The sequence below is a fragment of the Giraffa tippelskirchi genome, chromosome 3, assembly GCF_054371585.1.
Source record: "Giraffa tippelskirchi isolate mGirTip1 chromosome 3, T2T-mGirTip1v1.2.pri, whole genome shotgun sequence".
NCBI classification, from domain to species: domain Eukaryota; kingdom Metazoa; phylum Chordata; class Mammalia; order Artiodactyla; family Giraffidae; genus Giraffa; species Giraffa tippelskirchi.
The window spans coordinates 135,685,051-135,697,476 of record NC_137277.1 but is presented as its reverse complement, the minus strand read 5'-3'; the positions used below and the strand labels follow the sequence as shown (position 1 = coordinate 135,697,476).

The following is a 12,426-nucleotide window of genomic DNA, read 5'->3' as shown; positions in this document are numbered from 1 at the left end:
AAATACAGATGTTTAGAGTCATAGAAGCATCATATCATTAGTAAGCAAAAGTATTCATAAGATTCCTCCTTTCTCTCTTAACATAATTTAATTTTGCAATGATCCTGCCTGAATAGAGAGAGGGTCATCACATTGTATTTGTCTACATTTGAGACAAGGTCCCAAGGCTCCTATTAAATAGCATAAGATTTCTATGCTGTACTCTCAATGATTCATAGCTGTTCTCCTAAGAGCAGAGGCCTAGGGCATTATTTAAATATGTAGGTCAGGTTAGTTTTGCCCACAGGCATATTAGACAGTATGATTTTTCAAGGCCATGGAGTCTATGTCTTTCTTTCTTCCTTGATGCCTGAATATCCAGTCTTTGTGGTTAAAATACCAACAACCCTAGCTGAAATGCCAAAATTACCTGAAAGGATTGACTATTGTGTCAACAATATTTTTATTTAGATCAAGAGCTCAGATAAACATGAATAAAGACATTAGTGAACATGGGGTAGACAGATTCAGATGCAAGTCCTATTAACAATTAGCTGTATATCCTTACATCAGTGACTTGACCTCTCTGAATCTCTTTCCTAATCTTTAATAACAATACCAACCATCTTAGAGTACTGACATAATGATAAAAATAAAACTAAAGATTTTATTTCTTAGCATGATTCCTTATTTGTAATGACCTAGCCAAACTTGATTAAGCATTGAAAGAGGGGCATTTTCAGATATGGACCAGCACAATGCATCTCAAATTCAAATATGTGACTGCAGCAGTTTTTAAAGCACAGATTCTGATCCAGAAGTTTTGGAGCAGACTCTGAGATTCTATGTTTGCAACAAGCTCCCAGGTGATGCCCATGTTAGTATGCAGAGTCCACACTTGGAGAAGAGAGTGTGCATATAAGGCAACAAAGGCAAGCATAGTACCTGATGTCTGCCATGCCTGGGGGCAGTCAGGACAGGAGAAGAAAAAAGAAAAGGTGTTGAAAAAAAGGAGAGAGCCCTTCAAAGGGAAAAAATAGGATGCAATGACACACTGCTGTACACCACACTGTCTTTTTGAACAGATCAGGCCATATCAGCATCACGTCTAGCTCAATCAATCCAGTTGGGAGACTAGTACTATCTTTTGCAAGCAGGCATTGTAATGCTGCCAGTAAAACTGGGTCCCCAGGATTGTCACCTAGCTATCTGGAACAAGTCCCCAGACAACTGACATCATGCTAATTGTAAGGACCCTGATTCCTGAATTGTTTCCAATTCACCTCTCCCCAGGAGGGACGAGACACTGAAATGAAAATCAACATCTCAAAGACCTTCAATGGGCCTTAGCTTTTTGCAACCCAAACACTGTCCAAGGGGGAAAGAAGAAATGTGTATTGATTCTGTGCCAAAGGGAGGCAAGATTTTGAAGCCTCTCCATTCCTCCATGAGTCTAGGAAGCTGAAAATGCTTTGACATAAAAAAAAAAATCAAATTCTCCATGGCAACAAAATTGTCATGCCAGAAACACAATCTCAACTTACACAGGCAAGCATCTCACAAATACACTGAGTGAGGAAGAAGAACTAAAATTTCAAGGAGCAAATGATGAATGTGATTGCTTGTAAAATTCTATTGGTGGTAGGAAGGAGGGAAGGATGGGAAAGAAAAATACAAACCTCTCCTCTCATGGGGCCAAAGACGTCTGTTCCTGTTTGTCTTCTAATCACATAGACTGATGTAAAAATTTCCCCTCTCTCTCAAGTGGGTCTAACCCACAGCCCAGCAGCTTCATGCTGTATCACCAGCTCCCATGTTTCCTGCTGACAGTAAGGATTTCTCACAACACAGTCAACTTTAAGCCCAGATCAAAAGATTTCTTGCCACAGAACAAATCACATTTGACAAAATCAGATCCCTCCTAAGCCACAAGTATATAGATTGACCTGGCAGCCTCCATTAATGGTGATCTGACCCCCAGTTTAATGCCTTTTGTCGTTTCTTCCAAAAATAATTAGTTCTCTTTTTTGCTTGTTCTTTCTTTGTGTGTGGGTGAAATGTGAGGAGTGTATGAAAGTGAGAGAGCAAACATTCCATTTGGCCAATTTCTTCCTTAGATGAGATACCAGCGTGAAGACTAGTAGAGTGGGTTTTAACCATCTATTCTCCCCCCTGGTGCAATGAGTTGCCCAGACCTCAGCAGCCACAGCAGTATCTAAGGTCAAAGACTGTTTCCATGGATGTGTTTTCTAACAGAAAGATGAGTTTGTCACCAACAGAACTCAGACTTGCTTTACTCACAGTCTGAGAGTACCCGTCAGCACACCTTTCCTATACTTTTCAACGTTTGAGTTGATCTCTGCTTCAGATGTGACAGCTTTACCAGATGTGCCTCCTTTCTTCCTGGTGTAGGTCAGAGATGTGCATGCTTGAGTTCTGATCACACTGGAGGTAAAGTGGTCCTTCACTGCCTATGTTCAGTGTACCTCAAAGATGTATATGATTCCCACGAGATGTGGCAGTTTTCAATGGCGTCTGAGGACCCGCAAGGGGCTTATCTTTGCGAAATAGTTCATCAGTGAGAACTCAAGAGGTTGGCAGTGGGCACACTCATTTCAGTGAGGGAGTCTTAGCTCTACAGAAGTCAAGGATTTTACAATGTGGATTCATCTGCCGCAGAAAACTAGCAAGTTACTTGACAAATGCATAGAAGGCTGAATGAGATAGAGTAGAAGGAATTAGTGAAATATTGTGATAAGTGAGTCAATGAATGAGGGAATGAAATATATTAAAAGAAAATCTAAAACTTGGAAATCAGAAAAGAGTTACAATTTGTCCTTTCAACATTATCTTGGGGCAATTTTTAACAAGTCTACTCAAGGATTGCTTAATTCTCAAGGAGAATGTATCGTTATTTGGTTTTGCTATTCACTAACTTATTAGACCTTAGATATTATGAAAAATGAAGTCACTCAGTCATGCCCAACTCTTTGCGGCCCCATGGACTGTAGCCCACCAGGCTCCTCCATCCATGGAATTTTCCAGGCAAGAGTACTGGAGTGGGTTGCTATTTCCTTCTCCAGGAGATCTTCCTGGCCTAGGGATCGATCCTGGGTCTTCCACATTGCAGGCATATGCTTTACCATCTGACCCACCAGGGAAGCCATAGATATTATGAAGTTGCATGTTAACTCATAAATGTTTGTCCAAAAGAGAAGTATAACCCCATAACTTTTATTATCCTGTAAGACATCAACTAGTTTTGTATCCGTCTAGAGTGTTTATTCTAGTGTTCTTTTTTTTTTTTCCTCTCTGTGCTATAACATTTTTATCTATGAAATCAAGATAATAACAATAATAATACCTATATGGAGAGTAATTGTGAGAATTAAGTTGATATACCTTAATGACTTAGAACAGTAATGGCTCATGGTGAGTGCTAAGTATATTGTTGTGATTTTTAGCTGTATCAGTTCAGTTCAGTCACTCAGTAGTGTCCGACTCTTTGTGACCCCATGAATCGCAGCATGCCAGGCCTCCCTGTCCATCAACAACTCCCGGAGTTTACCCAAACCCATGTCCATCGTGTCAGTGATGCCATCCAACCATCTCATCCTCTGTCGTCCCCTTCTCCTCCTGCCCCCAATCCTTCCCAGCATTAGGGTCTTTTCCAATGAGTCAACTCTTCGCATGAGGTGGCCAAAGCATTGGAGTTTCAGCTTCAACATCAGACCTTCCAGTGAACACCCAGGACTGATCTCCTTTAGGATGGACTGGTTGGGTCTCCTTGTAGTCCAAGGGACTCTCAAGAGTCTTCTCCAACACCACAGTTCAAAAGCATCAATTCTTCAGCGCTCAGCTTTCTTCACCGTCCAACTCTCACATCCATACATGACCACTGGAAAAACCATAGCCTTGACTAGATGGACCTTTGTTGGCAAAGTAATGTTCCTGCTTTTTAATATGTTGTCTAGGTTGGTCATAACCTTCCTTCCAAGGAGTAAGCATATTTTAATTTCATGACTGCAATCACCATCAGCAGTGATTTTGGAGACCAAAAAAATAAAGTCTGACATTGTTCCCACTGTTTCCCCACCTATTTCTGATGAAGTGATGGGACCAGATGCCATGATCTTAGTTTTCTGAACATTGAGCTTTAAGCCAACTTTTTCACTCTCCTCTTTCACTTTCATCAAGAGGCTCTTTAGTTCTTCTTCACTTTCTGCCATAAGAGTGGTGTCATCTGCATATCTGAGGTTATTGATATTTCTCCCAGCAATCTTGATTCCAGCTTGTGCTTCTTCCAGCCCAGCGTTTCTCATAATGTACTCTGCATATAAGTTAAACAAGCAGGGTGACAATATACAGCCTTGACGTACTCCTTTTCCTATTTGGAACCAGTCTGTTGTTCCATGTCCAGTTCTAACTGTTGCTTCCTGACCTGCATACAGGTTTCTCAAGAGACTGGTCAGATGGTCTGGTATTCCCATCTCTTTCAGAATTTTCCACAGTTTATTGTGATCCACACAGTCAAAGGCTTTGGCATAGTCAATAAAGCAGAAATAGATGTTTTTCTGGAACTCTCTTACTTTTTCGAAGATTCAGTGGATGTTGGCAATTTGATCTCTGGTTCCTCTGCCTTTTCTAAAACCAGCTTGAACATCTGGAAGTTCACGGTTCGTGTATTGCTGAAGCCTTGCTTGGAGAAATTTGAGCATTACTTTACCAGCTTGTGAAATGAGTGCAATTGTGTGGTATTTTGAGCATTCTATGGCATTGCCTTTCTTTGGGATTGGAATGAAAACTGACCTTTTCCAGTCCTATGGCCACTGCTGAGTTTTCCAGATTTGCTGGCATATCGAGTGCAGCACTTTCACAGCATCATCTTTGAGGATTTGAAATAGCTCAACTGGAATTCCATCACCTCCACTAGCTTTGTTCATAGTGATGCTTTCTAAGGCCCACTTGACTTCACATTCCAGGATGTCTGGCTCTAGGTGAGTGATCACACCATCGTGATGATCTGGGTCATGAAGATCTTTTTTGTACAGTTCTTCTGTGTATTCTTGCCACCTCTTCTTTATATCTTCTGCTTCTTTTAGGTCCATACCATTTCTGTCCTTTATCAAGCCCATCTTTGCATGAAATGTTCCCTTGGTATTTCTAATTTTCTTGAAGAGATCTCTAGTCTTTCCCAATCTGTAGTTTTCCTCTATTTCTTTGCATTGATCGCTGAGGAAGGCTTTCTTATCTCTCCTTGCTATTCTTTGGAACTCTGCATTCAGATGGGAATATCTTTCCTTTTCTCCTTTGCTTTTCGCTTCTCTTCTTTTCTCAGCTATTTGTAAGGCCTCCTCAGACAGCCATTTTGCTTTTTTGCATTTATTTTCCATGGGGATGTTCTTGATCCCTGTCTCCTGTACAGTGTCACGAACCTCTGTCCATAGTTCATCAGGCACTCTATCTATCAGATCTAGTCCCTTAAATCTATTTGTCACTTCCACTGTATAATCATAAGGGATTTGATTTAGGTCATACCTGAATGGTCTAATGGTTTTCCCTACTTTCTTCAATTTAAGTTTTCAATTTAAGTCAATTTAGTTGTATACTGGTAGACAAAAGCTGCTCACAGAAGGATTATGAACTAGACACAGGATCCATCCATACACAGAGGGGCCAAACCTGATAATGACAATACTAGTAGCTCAGTCATGTTTGAATCTTTGTGACTCTGGACTGTAGCCTACCAGGCTTCTCTGTCCATGGAATTTTCCAGGCAAGAATACTATAGAGGATTGCCATTTTCTACTCCAGGGGATCTTCCTGACCCATGGATCGAACTAGTGTCTCTTGTGCTAAATAATTGCTAGTAGTAATTATTTATCATCTGGTTGCAAATTTGCTATTGAAAACACTATATGGAGAATTCAAATTGAAATCAAGATGTTCTTTGAAATTTCCTTGTGTTGATACATCCGACATTATCCTAGATTTCAAGTCAGGAGTGGCAGTTTGTTCTTTTGGGTATATTTGATGTCTTTCATTTTCTAAAATTAAAAAAAAGTTTTAAAGGAGGACATGTAGAAAAGAGTTCATTAGACAGGGCTCTACTTCTAGGCCATTTCAGTGGACAGATGGCACAAAAGTCTGTTTTTAGGAGGCAAATTATTACTTTATGGTAATATTTTTCAATGTAAGTTAAAAATTACAATTTTCTCAACTTTCTAAACTTTATTTTAGAAAATAAATGATAAAATCTTGATAACATTACCATAATAACTTCTTTTTTATTATAATTATCCTATCAAGCTTGTATTCTATGTAGGTATTATACATATGTATAATACTATAGATATCCAGATATGCAAACATGTATATGCATTGTATATTTATTCTATAGCATATGGGTTGTGTATACATACACATATATATATGTATGTACACACTAGTTTTGTATATGTATAAAACTAACCATGCATATGTCTACCTTTCTCTCATATATAGACTCTACGTATTATATCCAATCATATGTTAACTCTCCTTATATATCCTACAATATACACATGCGTGTGTATAAAATGCACACAATGTATCAATTATATTGTGTATATAAATATATAGGACTTCCCAGGTGGCAGAGTCAGTATAAGAAAACGTCTGCCAATGCAGAAGTCACAAGAGACACTAACTCGATCCCTGGGAGGAAAATCCCCTGGAATAGGAAATGGCAACCCACTACAGTATTCTTGTCTGGCAAATTCCATGGACAGAGGAGAGGTGGGCTACAGTCCATGGGGTCGTGAAGAATTGGACACGACTGAGCGAGTAAGCACATAAGCTATCCAGATGTCCAGTCGTGAATGAGAACTAGTAAGTTACTATCTCCTTGAGTCTGTGTTTAACTTCCCCTAAGGGTAACAGTTAGCCTGGTGAATGAAGGGAAGTTGTCAGCCCTGGGAGCTGTGCTGGATGGTGGGTTCTAGACCAATGTATCCCGACTCTCTGACTGTATCTCCTGCATGGTCTTCCTGATTCAGACTCTACCTGGGAGAAGAAGAAGAAGTCAATTCCCTCTCTAGCTACATTTGTGCTAGCCTTGGGCTCAGGCACCCAGATTCCCCTGTAAGCAGGTTAATGATAATATACTGAAGCAGAGACATGTGTGTTCTGTCAATATCTGTTCATAAGGGTGGATGAGGTGGGGGAGCTGACCTATTACCAGAAGTTGTGAGTCTACTCACAGCTTCCCCAGCAACTCCTGAGAAGCTACCAAGGCTATCATGTCCTTATGCTACTGCATGATTGGGTGAGACTAAGATCAAATCTGGCTCAGGATGCCCTGTGGGAGAGCCTGTATTAAAATCTGTCAGATATCCCCAGGTGGTCCAGTGGATAAGAATCCGCCTTCCAGTGCAGGGGACTCGTGTTCTATCCCTGGTTTGGGAAGATTCCACATGCCTTGGAGCAACTAAAACCATGTGCCACAACTACTGAGCCTGCATGTCCTAGAGCCCATGCTCTGCAACAAGAGAAGCCACTACAATGAGAAGCCTGGGAACTGCAACTAGAGAAAGCCCACACACAGCAGTGAAGACCCAAAGCAGTGAAAGATAAATAAATAAATAAAACTTTCCAACTTGTATTTCTTACTGAAATTACAAGTGAACCTCCCTGTCCCAGTCTCTCACTACCCTGCAGTGAAAAGGAACTTTTGAATATATGAGTCTGTTCTCTGTGTGCACATGAGGCTTTAAGGCAGGTATTGCTGGTCCACTTTACAGATAAAATAAACTGGGTTGAGAGCAGGTAAGTAACTTGCAGTTGCTCACAGAACCTGTAAGCAAATATCATCTTTAGCATTTGAACTCTGGCAGATTAGTTCCCAAACCCCATTTTTTCTTTCTAATACACCCCTCTTTAACCTGTGTTAATAAATCAATTTGCTAGTGTGGTGGTTAGGAGCAAAACTGTGGATTCAGATGACTTAAATTGAAGTACATACATTTTCCCTTCTTAATCTCATGATTTTAGGCACCTTATGAAACTTCTCTGAGCCTCAGAAAACCTACCTGAAGGTAAAAGGTAATAATGTTTACCTTACAGTATCTTTGTGGTGACTAAATACTGTAATATGGGTGAAATGCTTTACAAAATCTTTGGCACAGAGACTTGGTGAAAAGGCATTATTAGCACAAAATTGTTATCGATATGTTCTTGCTGAGTCTTTGGCTATTCTTTTCCCTTTAGAATAATATTCTTAAGCTCCTTTCTCAACAAACATAGAATTCACTAAGTTTTAAATTATTGATCCCATTATCCCCAGAATACTTGTGATGTGTAGTGTGAAACAAATGATAAATATATAAATAAAAGTGACAAATCAAACTTACTATGAATGGAGATTCAAAACTAGAAATTAGGGACTTCCCTGGTGATCTCTTCTCCAACTGGGCAGCCCCTAACAACACTAGTGGTCCAGTGGTTAAGAATTCACCTCCCAATTCAGGGGACACGGGTTCAATCCCTATTTGGGGAACTAAGATCCTACAGGCCACAGGACATCTGAGCCTGAGCTCCACAACTATTGAGCTAACATGTTCTAGAGGCTTTGTTCCTCTACTAGAGAAGCCCACACACTGCAGTGAGAGAAAACCTGCGTGCTGCAATGAAGAGCCAGCACAGTTAGAAAAAATAAGTAAAATTTAAAAAGTTGGCCTCTTTAAAAAGTCAAAAATTGATGAGCTAGCAAATTAAATCATTCTTTGCTTTATAAAAACAATATCGATATCATGACAATGAATTAAGACTTAACTCCCAAATATAAAGATGGATCAACATTGGAAAACTTACTAATGTGATTGACCTCTTATATAAATGGGAAAATATAGTCAAGATCAATTAACGTGAACTCTACTAGACCACTGTACCTCTTGAAACTGCATAAAAATATTTTTCTCAATTAGGAAAAGACTTTAGTGAGTTCATTAGATGTGTATATAAATATCATCAGATATTTAAAGCTTTTGAAAATTAAAAAATTCAACTACAGAACAATATATATATTATAAATATGATTTAAATATATCTCTCTAGATATCCATCACCATATTTGTTAAAGGTATTTCACATAACATTAGTTAAAGGTATCTGCTCTTCCTTTGCTCGTATATCGTAAGAATACACAGTCAACTTTTAACCATAGCTGTCTCTAGAGGGTAGCATTACATATATTTGAATTTAAAAGCTTTCACTTAATACTGTTTTAAATTTTTAAAACTATAAAGTTATTTTATTGTAAAAATTAAAACTAATGAAGAAAAAATCTTGATAGATTTCATTCTTGCTATAATAAAATGCTAATATAATAATATGTTTAATAGTTATTTATGTTGATGCATGAAATATAAAAATAAAGCAAATTAAAAATTTTTTTCACAAAGGCCTCTTATGATAATCAAAGAAAAATAAGGTAGATTTAGGGGAATAGTAACCAGTATACTTTGAATATGCATTATGTGCTGGGAAGCATGGTTTTATTCCATTTTAATCTCTCTCTACCCATTTTTCTCTTGAACACTGCTCTTGGACATGATTCCAGCACATTTAGAGGTCTGTGTGCTTATTCAGCACTTGCCTTTAGATTTTGCCACCTACTCACCAACTCTTCGGTTGAGCTGAGCTGGGCTGTGAGTACCGCTGAGGTCTGAGGAACTGGAAAAAGCCATTGGAGAAAGCAAGGATGCTAATGGGTCATCACAGTTGTCTAGAACAAAAGAGGAGAGAGAGAAAAAAATTCATTAGCAAGAAGTATTTCATTAAGAGAGGACTCAAGGAATTAACCACCACTACTTATTAGCTTCCTGCTCTGAACAAGGCTGGTACTCATTGTTTCCATGTGGTATTTTATCTCCTCCTCACAAAAACCTTGAAAAGACTAAGGTTAAATCTCTTTCACCGTTGGGGAACCTCAAGTTCAGACATGTTTAGTAGTTTGTCCAAGGTCGGAAATTTAGAAAATTGTGTGGCCAGAATTTTTGCCCAGATTTGTCCAACTCAAAATCCAACTATCACTTAATTTCTTTAATTAGCCACTTGAGCAAAGTCTCAAGTTATGGCTAGTGAGCTTCTTTTATAAAAAGGAGACTATTTAAAATGGGAAACACTGTTTACTCTCACATCTTCAGTTTCTAAAGACTCTTGTAATAGTTCTATCTAGAGGGACACAACAATTTAGAATGTCTCACTGCCAGTTGCATGAAAATCTTTGGAAAATGAGTTACTAATTTTAATAATTCATATCTATTCTATGAAATAATAGAGAATAGCCCTCAATCTTGTACAGTCTTGAATCTGACATTTCCTTCAGTAGCTACCCTTCCAGTCTTCCCTAAATGTGGTAGATAGGCTTTCTAAGTCTTCTTTGATCCTGCTCAGATGGGGGTCATGGACAGAGATGTGGTCTTGACAATGTAGATGTTCTCCTCTGATCGCCTGACTATTCAATCCCATGTACAGGACTCTGCTCTTCACCAGCATATTGGCCATCTAAAAAGTTAGTTTTTAGGGGCTTCCCATATGGTGCTAGTGGTAAAGAACCCACCTACCAACGCAGGATATGTAAGAGACAGGGTTTAACTCCTGGGTTAAAAAGATCCCCTGGTAACCCACTCCAGTATTCTTGCCTGGAGGTTCTGCATGGATAGAGGAGCCTGGTGGGTTACAGTCCGTGTGGTGGCAAAGAGTTGGACATGACTGAAGTGACTTAGCACACAAAGAGTTTGCAAACATTCATTTATTTGCATTCACCAACAGGTAACATACTCTTTGTGGGATCTTAGCAAATAATCTGGCATATAATAGGCTTTCAATAAACGTTTATGCAAACAATGAAATAAGTGAGTAAGGGAAGGAATGAAGAAAGGAAGGAATCACTCAATCAATCCACATAACAGTACCAACACTCTTACCACTTTTTTATACAGTTGATCATAAAGAACAATGAGTCCATGAAATCTAGATATACCTCAGTCAAAACAAGTTTGAAACACGGTATTCAGTTTGAAGTTCAGCTTCATGGTATCAAAAGCTCTCAGGAAGAGCTGAGTTGACATTTTTAAAAGGAAATGTACATACGATTATGAGGTTGCTTGTTTACCCAGCGAATTCTTAGAGAGCAGTATTTCATCTAATTGCATGAAAATTAATGAGAAACATAAGGATTGAATTTTTATTTGTTCAATGTGTTAAAAAAAATCAACTGGCAAATTATATTTTAAGTTTTTCCCAAACACAAATGTTTGAAAAATATTTTGAGGTATTTGACAAACACAAAATAGAGCCAGAATCTAACTGAAGAGTAATAACACAAAAATCAGAGCTAAGAGCACCTCTGTAGTTATGGTCATTCTGCAAACAGAAAGCAGAACTCAGGGACCACCTTACTGCAGGCTAAGATGCAGGTGAGGGGGATGCATGCACCCCTCTAACACACTTGCCTGGAAACATGAATCTGCTACTGTATTTAATGTTAAGAAACAATTTGAACATAATGGAAATATTCCATTTGCTTATGCTGGTTTTATCATCAGGAAACCAATGAATGCCCAAGCTTGAGCCCAACTGAACCTGAGCCCCAGAGGAATATACCATAACATACACACACACACACACACACACATACACACATGAAACTCCACAAGGCATTTTTCTTTGCAGCTATGTCATGAACCTTACCCACAACAGTAGTTACAGCTACCCTCCAATTTCAGATAACATCCCTCCACTTCATCTGGACATGACTGAGTGGCTAACACACCCATAACCCTTACAAAAAACTCACAGCCCTTCTAACACCCACTTCTGAAGCAAACTGAAGAACTTTCAAAAGCCAAGAGCCATATTTATTAGGGCTTCCCTGGCGGCTCAGACAGTAAAGAATCTACCTGCAATGAAGGAGATCTAGGTTCGATCTCTGGGTTGGGAATGTCCCCTGGAAAACAGAATGACTACACACTCTAGTATTCTTGCCTGGAGAATTCCATGGACAGGGGAGCTTGGAGAGTCTAGTCCATGAGACTCTGATGCTGGGAAGGATTGAGAGCATGAGGAAAAGGGGGTGACAGAGTCTGAGATGGTTGAATAGTGCCATTGACTCAATGGACATGAGTTTAAGCAAACTCTGGAAAATAGTGAAGGACAGGGAAGCCTGGTGTGCTGCATTCCCTGTGGTCACGAAGAGTCAGACATGACTTGGCAACTGAACAACAACTTTTTATTCTAGTATTTATGCATTTCTTAACATATAACATGTGTAAAACACTGTTGCCATTTTTTTCAATATTTTTAAATTGATGGATAGTGAATTTACAATGTTGTGTTAATTCCTGCTGTACAGCAAAGTGATTCAGTTGTATGTATGCATATATGTTATTTTTAACATTCTTTTTC

General features: G+C 39.0%; 1 protein-coding gene across 2 annotated transcripts in view; it reads right to left on the bottom strand.

Annotated features, from left to right (window-relative positions):
- The window catches only part of CNTNAP5 (contactin associated protein family member 5), a 982,292-nt gene that overhangs the window by 753,285 nt on the left and 216,581 nt on the right, over positions 1-12,426 (bottom strand). For both annotated transcript variants that reach the window (XM_081576090.1, XM_081576091.1), the window contains exon 2: positions 9,638-9,742. In XM_081576090.1, coding sequence (XP_081432216.1) covers positions 9,638-9,742 — 105 coding nt within the window. The remainder of the gene's footprint in view (positions 1-9,637; positions 9,743-12,426) is intronic.